The sequence below is a fragment of the Terrapene carolina genome, unplaced genomic scaffold (genome assembly GCF_002925995.2).
Source record: "Terrapene carolina triunguis isolate 2854851 unplaced genomic scaffold, T_m_triunguis-2.0 Scaffold31, whole genome shotgun sequence".
In the NCBI taxonomy this organism is placed as follows: domain Eukaryota; kingdom Metazoa; phylum Chordata; order Testudines; family Emydidae; genus Terrapene; species Terrapene triunguis.
In genome coordinates this window covers 5,693,970-5,710,812 of record NW_020664382.1, presented here as the reverse complement: position 1 = coordinate 5,710,812, position 16,843 = coordinate 5,693,970, and the positions used below count along the sequence as shown (strand labels likewise).

The window sequence follows — 16,843 nt, the reverse complement described above, 5'->3', positions numbered from 1 at the left end:
GCACTTTTTGTATAATTCCATACAGATGATACCCCTTAGACATATTTAAAGATGGCAATAGATGACACAAGGGAACAGTTTAGCATTATAACCTCAATCTGATCCTCAGCCTTTGTCTAGTTGTTGAGCAAATACTGCTTTTAGCTGTGTTGTAGTCACTGATATCAAAACTGGAGATTAACATAATCTGTTTAAACCTATTTTTATATCAACCTTTTGTGGGTTTACACTTTTTACAAAATATTCTTACAATGTGTTTCAGCTTTGGCTTCAGTGACAAAGTTACAATAAATGGCCGCGTTCCAGTGGGACTGTATGGAAATGGATTTAAATCAGGATCTATGCGCCTGGGAAAAGATGCGATTGTTTTCACCAAAAATGGAGAGACCATGAGTGTCGGCCTGTTATCTCAGACCTTCCTAGAAGCTACAAAGGCAGAACATGTCATTGTTCCGATAGTATCATTTAACAGGCAACATATCCTTTTGACTATTTTCAGACATAAAAAGTAGAGAACTTGCATGTGTAAAAGTAGGATATGAAGAGCCTCTCAAGAGATGGAAATTGCAGTTGTGCTGATGTCCTCCTTATATATAAGGAGGGAGGAGGGCTATGGGGTTGGATAAAAGCAGTAAGCTAGCAGCATAACACGTGTCTGAGATATGTTAGGTGAGAAAGCCCTGAGTACTGTGGCTGTGCCAAAGAAGTTCACCTGGAAATTTATTTTAATTTGTGAAATGTTTAAGTCTTTAACTTAGTTCCTACGGCAAATAATTAATCCAGAATACAAAGCCAGCCTAAAGGCCATCCAGGCACATTCTTTGTTCTCTACTGAGGAGAAGTTACTGGCAGAGCTTGATGCTATCATGGGGAAAAAAGGAACAAGAATCATCATTTGGAACCTTAGAAGGTAAGATGAAGTCCAATGTCTGGTAACTTGTGAACTTAAAATAAGTGTTCACTATGCATGAGTTTGGTGGTAAGCAGCTAGACTTTAGAAGTCTTGGTGGAACTACTCTCTAAAGCTAATGAGCATGAGTTGGTAGTAACTTAGTGGGAACATGCGGAATTGGACTGATAAATTTGAGATACAAGGTCATTCATCCACTACCACTGAACTTTCTCGACAGAGCAAATAAAATAGCCAGAGGCAAAGGGACTAAAGTCAGGTCTATACTATGTTCTGCTGGCATAGGTATGTCTGTTAGTTATGCCAGCAAAAAACCCTGTGTTTAACAGTTAATACAGGCAAAAGACTTCTGTTGGTATAGCTTATGTCCTTTGAGGAGGTAGCTTAATTGTGCCAGCAAAAGAATTACTTTGCTAGAATAAGTTGGATCTCTGCTAGAGAGATTTGTTGGTATTGTTGTACCAGCAAAGCTTTTCCAGTTGTAAACTAGCCCTTAAATGTGGTATCTTGCTAAATCCTATCTGTTTTAATATTTTGATGGCTGTTTGAGACACCAGGCAGCTCCTTAACTAAACTTTCTTGTGCCTAGCAGTAGTCTACTTAAAATGCCTGGAACTTTTCAAGTTTAATTCTAGTTTGTTGACTCTTACAGTATCTAATCCAGAATTTTCCCACACAATTTACCATAGCAAAATAAAAGGCTTAATTAGTCACATTCTCAAAGTCAGTAGAAATTAGAGAACAAATTTGTTAGGTCAACTTCTCCATCCACGTGCCTCTGCAGGATTGGGCCCTATAGAATCATAGAAATGTAGGACTGGAAGGGACCTCAATAGGTCATCTAGTCTAGTCCCCTGCACTCAAGGCAGAACTAAGTAATAACTAGACCATTCCTGACAGGTGTTTGTCTAACCCAGGGGTAGGCAACCTATGGCACGTGTGCCGAAGGCGGCACTCGAGCTGATTTTCAGTGGCACTCACACTGCCTGGGTCCTGGCCACCAGTCCGGGGGGCTCTGCATTTTAATTTAATTTTAAATGAAGCTTCTTAAACATTTTAAAAGCCTTATTTACTTCACATACAACAATAGTTTAGTTATATATTATAGACTTTTAGAAAGAGACCTTCTAAAAACGTTAAAATGTATTACCGGCACGTGAAACCTTAAATTAGAGTGAATAAATGAAGTCTCGGCACACCACTTCTGAAAGGTTGCCGACCCCTGGTCTAACCTGTCCTTAAAAACCTCCAATGAGACAGATTCTCAAATCTTCCTAGGAGATTTGTTCCAGTGCTTAACTACTCTGACAAGAAGTTTTTCCTAATATCCAACCTAAACCACCCTTGCTGCAATTTAAGCCCATTGCTGCTTCTCCTATCCTCAGAGGTTAAGGGGAACAATTTTTCTCCCTCCTTGTAACAATCTCTTTTGTACTTGAAAACTGTTATCATATTTCCCCCCTCTCCCCTGTCTTCTCTTCTCCAGACTAAACAAACCCAATTTTTTTCAATCTTCCCTAATAGGTCATGTTTTCTAGATCTTTAATCATTTTTGTTGCTCCCATAGACTTTAAGGTCAGAAAGGACTATCATGGTCATCTAGTCTGACCTCCTGTACATTGCAGGCCGCAGAACCTGCCCCACCCACCTGGGAAAGAATTCTCTGTAGTAGTTCAGAGCCCTCCCCATCACTGGCTATTGGAGATAATTTGCTGCTAGCAGTCGCAGATCATCGGCGTACCACTGTATGCTGTCTCATCATACTATCCCCTCTCTAAACTTACCAAGCTCAGTCTTGAAGCCAGTTCGGTATTTTGCCCCTTCTGCTCCCCTTGGGAGGCTGTTCCAGAATGTCAGTTCTCTGATTAGAAACCTTTGCCTAATTTCAAGCCTAAACTTGTTGATGGCTAGTTTATAGCCTGTTCTCTCCTCTGGGCTTTCTCCAATTTGTCCACATATTTTCTGAAATGTGGTGCCCAGAACTGGACAAAATACTGCAGTTGAGGCCTAATCAGCGCAGAGTAGAGCAGAAGAATTATTTCTTGTGTTGTGCTTACAATACTGCTAATACATCCCAGAATTATGTTTGCTTTTTTTGCAAGTGTTACACCGTGGACTCTCATTTAGCTTGTGATCCACTGTAACCCCCAGATCTCTTTGCACAGTACTCTTTTCTCGGCAGTCAATTCCAATTTGTATGTCTGCAGTTGATCCTTCCTAAGTGGAGTACTTTGCATTTGTCCTTACTGATTTTCATTCTGTTTATTTCAGACGATTTCTCCAGTTTGTCCAGATCATTTTGAATTTTAATCCTATCCTCCAAAGCACTTGCAAACCTTGCCAGCTTGGTATCGTCTGAAAACTTTAAGTGTACTCTCTATGCCATTATCTAAATCATTTATGAAGATATTGAACAGAACTGGACCCAGGAAGGATCCCTGTAGGACCTCACTTGATATGCCCTTCCAGCTTGACTGTGAACCACTGATAACTATGGTCTGGATCTGTAATTCCCCAGGTTGTCTCTATTCCCCTTTTTGTAGATTGGCACTGTATTTGTCTTCTTCCAGTCTGGAATCTCTCCCATCTTCCATGAGTTTTCGAAGACAATAGCTAATGACTCAGATATTTCCTCAGTCAGCCCCTTGAATATTTTAGGATGCATTTCTGTAGTAGTATTGTTAGGATTCATTTAGAACAAATGAATGTCATTGCAGTGTTACCTGGTAAATATTAGAGAACTGTGATTAAAAAGGAACATCTCCTTGAGGAAACCATACTTTAGAATCGCCAGCTGAAATAAACTTGCCTGCTAAGATGTTTTTCCTCTTCCACCCCTCTGTGGTTTCCTGCCTTCTTCAGTAATTGTGTTGGGTTATTTATTTAATTAAAAAGTAAACAATTTAATATAAATTAAAAATTATAATTTATTTTATTTATATTTTGGACTTCCTTCCACAGAGATAAAGATGGAGAAACAGAGCTCGATTTTGATAAGGATAAATACGACATCAGAATTCCAGAAGATTTAGATGAAGCAACAGGGAAAAGAGGGTATAAAAAACAAGAGAGACAGGACCAGATTGTGCCCGAAAGTGACTATTCGTTACGGGTAGGTTTGCTGTTTACTAAAAAAAAGGTGACAAAGCTGGAAAGTAAGTTAAAATATTTCTTTTCAATGAGAATGATTATACTACAGCAGCAGTGGTCATAAAATATTTTAAAGCCAACCCATTTGCTTTCGAAGTATGTCTGTGATGCTTCTCCGGGGTGCCCAGGATTGTGAGGCACCTAACTACAACCTTCCCTTAGTGTGAGGAAGCCTTGTTCTGTGCCTGCTGTGTGTCAGCTCCCTGACTCCGCCGGTCATGGGCAACACAAGCACTCCCCTCTCAGCCTATGCTTGCTCCGCTCTCTCTCTCTCTCTCTCTCTCTCTCTGCAGATTAGTGATAGATGTGGTCCAATCTCCAAGCCCATGAATGTCTTCCTAGTGCCCAGCCTCTGTTCCACTGGAAACTCGCAGTATTCACAGTTTTGGTGCTCTCAGCTGCAGTACACTGCAGTTTCCAGTTATACCTCCGATCACTGTTCTGTTTAACAGACAGCACTTAGATATTTTTATATTGAAAACAAGCAAAAGTTTATTTAACAAAGGAAAGAGATTCAAGGGATAGCAAGTAGAAGTATTGGAAACAAATGGTTACATATAAAATAAAATCATAATGCATTTAGAACCTAGACTTATTTAACTATTTAGTCTAGAATCTAGACTTGTTTAATGCCTTGTAAAGCAAAGTTCACCCCCGAAGACCTTTCACTATTTTTCAACCAACCCTGGTAGTGCTCCTTTTTGCACGAGGCAAGCCACACTATCAGCTTGTCTCCTCAGTGAAGGAACAGTCCGTCTCCTTGCCACCACTTGCAAACCTGCCTGTGGCCAGGGGAAGTGGCTGGGAGTGCCAAGGCCATGCCCCTGTTGCAAGGGCAGGACACAGCCCAGAGAGGACAGGGAGAGGTATCATGCAGCCCCCCCATCAACTAGGCAGCAGCAGCAACCCTTCCTGCAGCCCACCCTGGCGCCTGGGCTCCACACATCCTAGCACTTCTGTCCCTAACTGCAGCCCTGCAAACCTGCCTGTGCCTGGGTCTTTCCATGTGGAATGGCGGTGCGGGGAACCTGTGGAGCTGCAGGCAAAAGAAGTCAATAAGTGGCAAGCCTGTTGCCAATGTCCAGACCAATTCCAGTTCAAATCAATTGGATGGTTTCAGTTCCAGGCCAAATGTTTAACAGGAAGTAATTATCGGGGTTGTTGTTAAGCAGCATTTATTCTATATAGTGAGAGAGGATGTATTATAAACCATTCATGTTGGGTTGGTTTGGTTTGGCTTGTATAATAGAAATTACCATGTGTTTTGCAGGCTTACAGCAGTATTTTGTATTTGAAGCCAAGAATGCAAATCATTATCAGAGGACAAAAAGTGAAAACGCAGCTGATTTCCAAAAGTCTTGCATACATTGAACGTGATATTTATAGACCAAAATTTTTGGCTGTATCCTTTACTGATACGTACATCATTGCATGCTGAATGGGAAGACATGTCAGTAGGCTGTCAATTCTGTGACAAAATGTTGTGTTGCAGATATCCATGTTAAGATGCTATACCAAACCTAGGGGCTGATGGAATTGTTCCAGTTTGAAAGTATTGGCTCATTTTTGAATGAATTTTCAGTATAAAGAAACTCTTGGGTGATCAAATTATCCTTAACATCCAAAAACAAGGCTAAAACTGTAAGAATCACCTTTGGATTTAACTGCAGAAACAAAGACCATTATGGAATAATGATGTATCACAGAAACAGACTCATCAAAGCTTATGAAAGGGTTGGCTGTCAATTAAAGGTAAGACTTCAACCTTGAAAAAGTTAATATTTGTGAATTAGAAACTACACCTCTACCCCAATATAACGCGACCCGATATAACATGAATTTAGATATAACGCGGTAAAGCAGCGCTCCGGGAGGGGACTGCACACTCCGGCGGATCAAAACAAGTTCAATATAACGCAGTTTCACCTATAATGTAGTAAGATTTTTTTTTTTTTTTTTGGCTCTCAAGGACAGCGTTATATTGGGGTAGAGGTGTAGTTTAATTCAAACCAGTTTACCTAATGTGTTTAATCGAGAAATTTAATAGTAATAAAATACTGAATTTTAAAAAACGTTATATTTTGATGCAGCTTTTGTAAAATCCTTGGTTTCTGTAGTGTCAATGCATCAGTTTAATACTGAAAGTTGTACTAAGCACTTAATCATAAATGATTGCTTTAGAACTAACCTTGATGTACAAAGTGTAGGCATGAATGTGTCACTTTTAAGAGAAAGGAGGGACTTGAGAATCATAGAAATGTAGGGCTGGAAGGGATCTCAAAGTAATCAGTCCTGCTCCTGGTGCTGAGTCAGGTAAAGTAAAACCTAGCCCATCCATGACAAGTTATCCAATCTGTTCTTAAACCTCCAGTAATAGGGTTTCACAACCTTCCCTATACCAGAGGTTTAACTACCCTTGTAGACGGAAAATTTGTCATAATATTTAACCTAAAACTCCCTTGCTTTAGTTCAAACCCATTGCATCTTGTCCTGCCTTCAGTAGACATGAACAATTGATCAGTCCTCTTTATAACAGCCATTAACATACCTGAAGACTTCTCAGGTACACTCCCCCCCCCCCCCTATTCTTTCCTCAAGAGGACATGTCCAGTTCTTTAAACCTTTCCTTAGGTTCTAAACCTTCTATCATTTTTGTTGTTCTCTGGACACTCTCTCCAATTTGTCCACATCTTTTCTAAAGTGTAGCACCTAGAATCGGACACAGTACTCCAGCTGAAGCCTCCCGAGGGCTAAGTAGAGTGAGACAGTTACCTCCTGTGTCTTACGTACAACACTGCTGTTAATACATCCCAAGATATTAGTGTTTTTCACAACTGCATCACATTGTTGACTGATATTCAGTTTGATCCACTACAACTCCCAGATCTTTTTCTGCAGTACTACTGCCTAGCCATCTATTCCCCACTTTTGTAGTTGTGCATTTGATTTTTCCTTCCTTAGTAAGGTACTTTGCACTTGTCTTTATTGAATGTTGTCTTGTGTGATTTCAGACCAATTCTCCAATTTGTTACGATCATTTTGAATTATAATCCTGTCCTCCAAAGTGCTTACAAACCCTCCTAGCTTGCTGTCATGATTGTTCTATAAGCATACTGTCCACTCCATTATCCAAGTCATTAATGAAGATATTGAATAGGACCAGACCCAAGACTGACGCTTGTAGGACACTACTAGATATGTCCTTCCCATCTGACAGTGGGCCATTGATAACTACTCATTGAGTACAGTATTTCAACCACTTTTGCCCCCACCTTACAGTAATTTCATGTAGACCCCATTTGCCTAGTTAGCTTATGAGAATGGTCATGTGGGACTGTCAAAACCTTAATAAAAATCAAGTGATATCACATCTACTACTTCCCCCAATCCACTAGGCTAACAACCCTGTCAAAGAAGTAAATTAAGTTGGTTTAACATGATTAGTTCTTAATAAATCCATGTTGGTGATTACTTTGTAACTCTGTTGTGCTTTAGGTGCTTATAGGTTGATTGTTTAATAATTTGTTCCAGTATCTTTCTAGGTATCAAAGTTAGGCTGACTGGTTTATAATTCCCCAGGTTCTCCTTGTTTCCGCCTTTTAAAAATAGGTAATATGTTTGCCCTTCTTCAGTCCTCTGGACCTTACCCACCCTCCATGTGATCTTGAAGATAATTGTTAATGATTTAGAGGTTGCTTCAGCTTCAGCCTTAAGTTACCTGTAGAATGAATTTCATAAAGCCCTCTGACTTGAATACATCTAACATACCTAAATATTCATTAACTTGTTCTTTCCCTATTTTGGTTTGTATTCCTCCCCCTGGTTAATATTAATTGTGTTGTATCTGGTCACTGTTAACCTTTTTAGTGAAGATTGAAGCAAAATAGGCATTAAACATCTCCGCCTTCTTGATATCAGTTATTAGCTCTTCTTCTCTGCCAAGTAGAGGACCTACACTTTCCTTGGTCTTTCTCCTGCTCCTAATGTATTTAAAAAACCTCTTAGTCTTCTATATCTCTCTCTAGGTGTAATTCATTTGGTCTCTTAGCCTTTCTGATTTTCTCCCTATATGCTTGATAAATTGCTAAGTTCAAAAGAATACCACAAAATTTTCCACTTTCTGTAGGATTCTTTTTTGATTTTCAGGTGATTAAAGAGCTCCTGATGGAGTCATGTTGACACCTTACTATTATTCCTCTTTCCTTCACGTCAGGATAGCTTGAAGTTGTGCCTTTAATGTTGTCTCCTTGAGAAACTGCCAGTTCTCTTTTAGATTTTCTTCCCGGGGGACATTACCTACCAGTTCTCAGAGTATATTTTAAAAAAAAATAAAGGCAGATTTTACATCCATTGTCCTTATAGAATTACAGAAATTTAGTCCTGGAAGGGACCTCAAAGTCATTAAGTCCAGTCCCCTATGCTGTGCCAGGACCAAGTAAACCTAGACCATCCCTGACAGGTGTTTGTCCAACTTGTTTTTAAAAGCTTCCAATGATGAGGACTCCATGACCTCCCTGGGAAGGCTATTCCAGAGTTTAACTTCCTTTGTAGTTAGAAAGCTTTTCCTATCTCCCTTGCAGTAGATTAAGCCCCTATTTGTCCTACCTTCAGTGGACGTGGAGAACAGTTGATCACTGTCCTCTTTATAACAGCCCTTAACATAATTGAAGACTCTCAGGTCCTCTCTTAGCCTTTTCTCATGACCAAACATGGCCAGTCTTTTAACCTTTCCTTATAGGTCAGGTTTTCTAAATCTTTTTATCATTTTTGTTGCTTTCCTCTGGACTCTTCCCAATTTGTCCACGTCTTTTTTCCAAAGTGTGGTACCCAGAATAGGACACATTACTCCAGTTGGGGCCTCACCAGTGCCGAGTAGAGTGGGATAATTACCTTCTGTGTCTTGAATGCAACAGTCCTGTTAATACACCCCAGAATCATATTAACCTTTTTTGCAGCTGCATCACATTGACAACTGTTTGTGGTCCACTGTAACCCCAAGATCCTTTTCAGCAGTACTACTACCTAGATAGTTATTCCCAATTTTGTAGTTGTGATTTGATTTTTTTCTTCCTAAATGCAGTTCTTTGCACTTGTCTTTATTGAATTTCATCTTGTTGAATTCAGATCAATTCTTGAATTTGTCAAGCTCATTTTGAATTTTAAACCTGTCCTCCAAAGTGCTTACAACCCCTCCAGCTTGGTGTCATCTGCAGATTTTATAAGCATACTTTCTACTCTATTATCCAAGTCATTAATGAAAATATTGAATAGTACCAGATCTAGGACTGACCCCATTGGCATCCCAGTAGATATGCCCTCCTAATTTGACAGCAAACTGATAACATTTGGATACAGTCTTTCAACCAGTTGTGCACCCACCTTACAGTTATTTCATCTAGACCACATTTCCCTGCTTTGCTTATGAGAATGTCATGTGGAACTGTCAAAAGCTTTACTGAAATCAAGGTATATCACGTCTCCTGTGTTCCTCCATCCCCTAGGTCAGTAATCCTATCAAAGAAGGAAATTAAGTCAGGTTAGCATGATTTGTTCTTGACAGATCCATGCTGACTATTCCTTATAACCCTATTCTCCTTCACGTGCTTATAAATTGACTGTTTAATAATTGCTCCAGTTCTTTGCAGGTATTGAAGTTATGCTGATGGGTCTATAATTCCCCAGGCCCTCTTTGGTTTCCCCTTTTTAAAGATAGGTACTACGTTTGTCCTTCTCCAGTCTTCTGGGACCTCTCGTGTCCTCCAGGAGTTCTCAAAGATAATTGCTAAGTGCTCCGAGATGCCTTCAGCTGGTTCCTTACGTACTCTAGCATGAATTTCAGCAGGCCTTTCTGACTTGAAATACAGCTAACTTATCTAAATATTCGTTAACCTGTTCTCTTCCTATTTTGGCTTGCATTCCTTCCCACTGGTTGTCAATATTAATTGTGTTGAGTATCTGGTGGTCATTAACCTTTTTAATAAAGACTGCAACACAATAGGCATTAAGCACCTTGGCTCTCTTGATGTCATCAGTTATTAGCTCTCCTTCTCCGCTAAGTAGAAGATGCACATTTTTCTTCTTTCTCTTGGTCCTAAGGTATTTAAAGAACCTCCTCTTATTCCCTTTTACGTGTCTTGCCAGGTGCAACTCATTTTGTGCTTTACCCTTTCTGATTTTTGTTTCTACATACTTATGCTGTTCTTTAGTGTTCCTCCTTATCAATTTGACCATGTTTCAACTTTTTGTAGAATTCCTTTTTGATTTTCAGGTCATTAAAGAGCTCCTGATGGAGCCTTATTGGTCTCTTACAAAGGAAAGATAGAATAGTATCAGAATAGTTTGCAGTTATGCCTTTAATATTATCACCTTGAGGAACTGCCAGCTCTCCTGAACTCATTTTTCCCTTAGCTTTTCTTCCCATTGGACTTTACCTATGAGTTCTCTGAGTGTGTTAGTCTGCTTTTTTGCTAACCAGTAGAGTATTTAAAATGTTGAACATGTATTTGAGGGAGGTGTGAGGTGAGAAATAGAAACAACAAATAATTGCCTAGTTAATTTATTAGCTACCGAGTGTTCTAGAATAGTAATATCTGAAAGAAAAGTTTTATATATTGTCATCTACATCAAAGATAATTGGAAGTTGGAATTTTCCCTTGCCTTTTATGTCCCTATGCTGCTGCTTTTGCTCCTTTCTTTCTTTAGAATGATGAAATCAGCATTTCATGATCACTTTCACCCAAATTGCTTTCTGCCTTCAGATTCACAGCCAATTTCTCCCTAATGGTCAGAATCAAGTCTGAAATGTTTGTCCCCATGATTACTTTTTCCACTTTCTGAAACAAAAAGTTTTAAGAACTTACTGGACATTTTTTGTTTTGCCTGTGTTACTTTTCCAACAGATGTCTGGGTTGTTCACGTCCCCCATAAGTACCAGATTTTGTGTTTTCGATATTTGTTTTGTTTTAGAAGTGCCTCATCCACTTTGTCCTCCTGATTTGGTGGTCTATAATATACCCATACTATGATGTCACCCTTATTTTTCCCTCGGTTATCTTTACCGAGAAACTTTCAACTTGTCTGCCTCTCACCACCTTCTGGACCTCAGAACAAGCGTATATATTCTTGATGCATAATGCTACATCACCTGCCTGTCCTTCCTGAACGAATTATACTCCTCTATACCAATAGTCCAGTCATGAGATTTATCCCACCAAGTCTTTGTGATAAGCTAATTTATGTACCAACACTTCCAGTTCTTCCTGTTTATTCCCCATACTCCTTGCATTTGTGTATAGACATGTTGAGCAGATTCCCCCACTGATATCCCTCTTGTTGCTCCAGTGACCCTATTGTAATTTTCCATGTCTTCCTCCCTTCCCCCGAACATCTAGCCCTCTGTTAATATGGGTTTTTTATACTTATGCGCTTTTGTCACCTGCCCACTTTGGACCTATTTTTAAGCCTTCCTTCATCCACATTGGGTATGTTTTCACCCATGATAGGTACAAAATACAAGACAATTCCATTTTTTTTTCAAGAGGAACTACATGTCAAAATTAAATTTTATAACTTCAGCTCATGTGGCTTGTAAACTTTTCCGACAAACTTGTTGCTAAATTGAATATATTTGTAAAATCCAAACTACCAATAGTCTTTTTTTCCTTTTGTGTATAGGAATGTTTCAGTATAAAAGTTGGCATCTTTTTCTAATTTCTATATTTTTTACAGGCAAACAACATGGGTGTTGGTGTAGTTGGGGTTATAGAATGTAACTTCCTAAAACCAACTCATAATAAACAAGATTTTGATTACACCAATGAATACAGGTGAATATATATGTATTTTATCTAGACATATTATAAAATAAGTTTACAGTGGGTGTATTAAATACTTTTCCTAGCATGCTATTTTCTTAGCTATAAAATGTCAGTTTTTTCCTAAGTATTGTATAAGTACTTTGTAATCTGAAATTGTCATGAAATACTACCACCACTTTGGACAGTAAGTGCTACCAAATTGAAAACAAAGGCAGTAAATTCTGTTTTAAAAAGTTACTTTATCTTTCAAACACCTTCATGCTTTTCTCTTTAAATGCTTTTTTTCTATTGGTAGAGTTAACTGGCTGAAAAGCTGAATTCATATGCTGTATGTGTGTTTGAGGGAGGCGTGAGGTGAGAAATGAAAACAACAAATAATTGCCAAGTTAATTTATTAGCTATTGTGTGTTCTTTAATAGAAATATCTGCAAGAAAAGTTTTATACATTGTCATCTACATCTGAAGATACTTTGGAGTTGCTATTTTTCCTTTTTACATGCAAAGATAATTAAGTAATTGACTTATTGGAGAGTGTATTTAAGGAGTCTCAAAATTAATGCCTTAGTTAAAGCTGTAAATTAGAAATTTGTCCATTTTAAAAGTAAAAGTTGACTCATCCTTTTTAAAATTCTGGGATACAGCTTTCCTGTTTCTCTGCCAGGCTGAGCAATATCAATCACCTGTAACCGAAGGAAATGGATAGGTCATTAGAATGGGAATTCTGTTAAATCTTCGAGAGATTTGGCACATGAACCAGAAAGTAAGCAGCTCAGATTGCTCAGCAGCGTAGGGTTGTGGTAACTGTGGGATTTGGAGCTGCTCTGTAATAATTTATGAATAGTGCATGTTGACCTGATTGGGATGTTTTTTGTATGGATACAGTGGTTTAGTATAATGTGGGGATGAACGGAGAACAAGCAGGAAGGGAAAAAATGGCTCAAGATAAGCCACTTGTCTCGTAACTACACAAGTGTTTGACAGTTCCAGGACAGAAAAAGGCTTTTGATCACTGGGATCAAAAACTCAAAAAGAACACTTTTGAAAGAGGGAGGGTAGCTCTTTAGGGGAACTAGACTAAAACCCCGGATCCTTCTGAGGGTATCTGAAGAAGTTAGGCCTGCTTAGCTTACCTTCAAGGAAGAAGTACAGGTACCTGAACTCCCTTGTACCTGTTAAGTAAGTATAATTGAGCCATAGGATACTGTAGTCCAGGGCCTGGTCTCAAGAATTGGAGAATTGCAGAATCCCACCTATTGACAAAAGGACAATCATTTGATTACGCTCATGGTTAAATGTTCAAGAGACCAAATAACCAGACTTACCCAAATGTATTGTCTAAAGACAAAGCAATACAATACGTGAAGGAGACATACATGCCTTCTTTCTGGGAAGCAATTCTTGCACAGAAAATGTGCTTCTAAGATAGCTTATTAGCTAGTAATCAGGAAGTTTAGACTTGAAATGAGATGAAGGTTTCTAACCATCAGAGGAGTGAAGTACTGGAATAGCCCTCCAAGGGGAGCAGTGAAGGCAAAAAACATATTTGGCTTCAAGACTAAGCTTTGTAAGTTTATGGAAGGGATGGTATGATGGGATAGTCAAAGATCAATTGCCAAAATTAGACTATTAGCGGTAAATATGCCCAATGGCCTGTGATGGGACACTAACTAGGGTGGGATCTCAGTTACTACAGAGAATTCTTTCCCGGGTGTCTGCTGGTGAGTCTTGCCCACATGCTCAGGGTTTAGCTGATCGCCATATTTGGGGTTGGGAAGGAATTTTCCTCCAGCGCAGATTGGCAGAGGCCCTGAGGGTTTTTCGCCTTCCTCTGTAGCGTGGGGCACGGGTCACTTGCTGGAGGATTCTCTGCACCTTGAAGTCTTTAAACCACAAGTTGAGGACTTCAGTAGCTCAAACATAGGTCAGGGGTTTGTTACAGGAGTGGGTGGGTGAGATTCTGTGGCCTGCGTTGTGCAGGAGGTCAGACTAGAAGATCATTGTCCCTCCTGACCGTAAATTCTGAGTCTGAGTAATATTTGTAGTATGATTTTACAAGTTAAAGCTTTTTACACATCACTAAAATCCAATCCATCAGTTTGTAACAGTTCTTTAACTTGTTTTGTTCTATTCTTATTTCTGATTTGACTAGTACTTTCCAAACCCAGTTGGGTGAAGAGGTGCATCCCAATCTGTACTAGGACCCACCACTCTTTGTATTTTAGCTTAACAGGCTTCCTGTTTTCTAATGGCAAAGCTGACTTCAGCTTTGCAAAATGTTGTGATTTTATGAACAGAATTGTGGGGAGAGCATGATATATTCAGTTAACATAACTTCCCAACACTTTTTGTATATGTAAACAAACTGTGTGGATAATACCCGTTAATGGGATGTATGCAATCTCTAATATATTTGTATTGAGTAACGCCACAAGATAGGTAAAGGCACAAGGCCTAACACATGAGGGGGTTGCATTCAGAGAGACCAGATTGGGAACAGAGATTTGGGTAACCCTTTACAATGACAGTAACTTTCGCAACTTTTATCTAAAATTGTGCTGCTTATATTTATTAAACAGTGGATATATATTTTTCTCTCATTTGAAGAGAGTTTGGGAGACTTCAGAAATAATTCACTTAACTGACAAGTGGATGGTAAATATCTAATGAAAAATATTGAAATAAATTTAATACACTAGTACAATTTTATATGAAGTAGTGTTATCTTATCCGCCCCCCCCCCCAACTTCTCCAATGACACCTAGCTTTTGTGCATCTGCTCCCATCACCCTATGAAGTCTGCTTTCCTTGTCCTCCCTTAGGCTTCAACCCTGCAACTGAATATGTTCTGGAAAACCTGTGTCTGCATGTAGGGGCTCTGTTGACTTTGGTTATGATGTCAGCTCTATTCCTCCTTTACTGTCTATTCTTTGTATACCCATAATTGTTCCTACTGGTCTCGTCTGTATTTCCTGTTAGACAAGTATTTTCATTTTACAGGTCATGTTTGGTCTTGTAGAATCCTTTGTTCGTTTGGTCCAAATCCATCCTACTTAATTCATGTACTATAACTTTTGCTCTGCCTTGCTTATTCCCATGTCTTTGCCTCTTCAGTTCACTGGCTTCTTATCCATTTTGCTCTGCTACTTACTCCTGCCTTCCAGTTTGCTTCCTTCCTTCATGTTATGATTCACTTTTTTGTGGCTGTCTACATTTGTGTGTTTCTTTCTAGACCTCTCTTTGGAACATTCATTTGCTCTTCTTTTTCTGACTTTAAATCTTTAAACCTGATCTCAAAACTTCTCTTCCTCTCTGTTGTGATCTTGCTGAGGTACTTTTGCATGTGACTTGACTATCCAAGATTGTTGAATAACAGGCTCAATTGGAATTGATTAATCATAGATGTTCAATCAGAGCAGGGCCGGCTCTAACTTTTTTGCCGCCCCAGGCAAAAAAGAAGAGCGCCGCTCTGCCGCCAAAATCCCCGCCCCCCAGCGCCGCGTGCCCGAAACCCTGCCGAGCACCGCGCAAGCCCCGCCCCCTCCCAGCGCCGCGCCACCTGAAGCCCCGCCCCCTCCAAGCACCGCGCCGCCTGAAGCCCCTAACCCCTCTGAGCGCCGCACCACCCTAAGCCCCTGCTCCCCCTCCGAGCGCCACCCTAAGCCCCTGCTCCCCCTCCGAGCGCCGCGCCGCCCGAAGGCCCCCCCCAAGCGCCGCACCGCAGAAACAAAAAAACCCTCCAGCGCTGCCCCTACGAACCAAAAAAAAAAAAAAAAAAAAAAAAAATTAAATAAATAAAAACCCGAGCGCCGTGCCGCCCCAAGCACGTGCTTGGTGGGCTGGTGCCTGGAGCCGGCCCTGAATCAGAGATTAGTACAGCACTGTACAGAATACAGAAATAATAGATACATTACTACCCTAGCTGTAAGGTAAAGATCTGATGCTGTGTCTCTTCTTCACTGTAACTGGTGGGATGCACAGTTTCATTCCTCACCTAAGTTCCAAAACTTCTGTTGTTATATAGGGATTTTAGGCCATAACCCCTCTTTGCCAAAAACACCCTCCCAGAACCGTGTTCTGATGTCATTTCTTATGTTCTGATCGGATTTCCTTTAATATCTGTACATTCTTAGTTTACCTGATTTATGTGTGAAGGCATAATTTTTTACAGCTGAGGACCAACATTCTTCAAGATAATATCTCTCAGTGAGTTCTTCTTCCCCCATAAGCATTCTTCCCTGTTGATTCCCCAATAGGAAACATCTGCTGTAACAATATCCCTCAGCAATCCATTTTATATATGCTTATGTAAGCATTATATTATATTATAACATTTTTTTAAAAGGAATGGTTTCCAAGAATATTTGGAGTTTTATAGACATGGAAGCACCACGGTTTATTAGATACATCCTAATGCATAGAATCATGAATAGGGTTACTTATAGGTCAAGGACCAGTATTCTGGGCCTTAGAATTCCACATACTTTTTATGATATTAACTATTCTTTAGAATCTGTTAATATGTAAATGAATCAATATACAAAAAAGAAAAGGACTAAAAGGGCTAATATTCACGAGCAAGTACTAACAGGACTATCAAATGGACTATTTAAATTATTTTTTTAATAGCTGTATTGTCTTATCTGTCACCATCCTTTTGAATCAAAGGCTATTTTCTTCAACTGCTGCTATTTCTACCAACTGTAATTATACTTTGGCCTAAATTTTCACCACCACTGTGAGTGTTTGCCCAGACTCCCTCATACCTAAACCAGAGACTCATTCCCATAGACCGGGGCGGGCAAACTTTTTGGCCTGAGGGCCGCATTGGGTTTCAGAAATTGTATGGAGGGCCAGTTAGGGGAGGCTGTGCCTCCCCAAACAGGCAAGTGTGGCCCTGCCCCCATCCGACCCCCCCGCCCCGCTTCTTGCCCCTGATGGCCCCCCGGGACTCCTGCCCCATCCAACC

At 39.8% G+C, this 16,843-nt stretch overlaps 1 protein-coding gene across 1 annotated transcript in view; it reads left to right on the top strand.

Annotated features, from left to right (window-relative positions):
• LOC113406582 (MORC family CW-type zinc finger protein 3-like) overlaps nucleotides 1-16,843 on the top strand; it is a 49,521-nt gene that overhangs the window by 12,254 nt on the left and 20,424 nt on the right. The window contains exons 4-9 of the mRNA XM_026651986.1: nucleotides 263-477; nucleotides 766-910; nucleotides 3,872-4,022; nucleotides 5,331-5,462; nucleotides 5,693-5,812; nucleotides 11,789-11,886. Of these exons, the coding sequence (XP_026507771.1) occupies nucleotides 263-477; nucleotides 766-910; nucleotides 3,872-4,022; nucleotides 5,331-5,462; nucleotides 5,693-5,812; nucleotides 11,789-11,886 (861 nt within the window). The remainder of the gene's footprint in view (nucleotides 1-262; nucleotides 478-765; nucleotides 911-3,871; nucleotides 4,023-5,330; nucleotides 5,463-5,692; nucleotides 5,813-11,788; nucleotides 11,887-16,843) is intronic.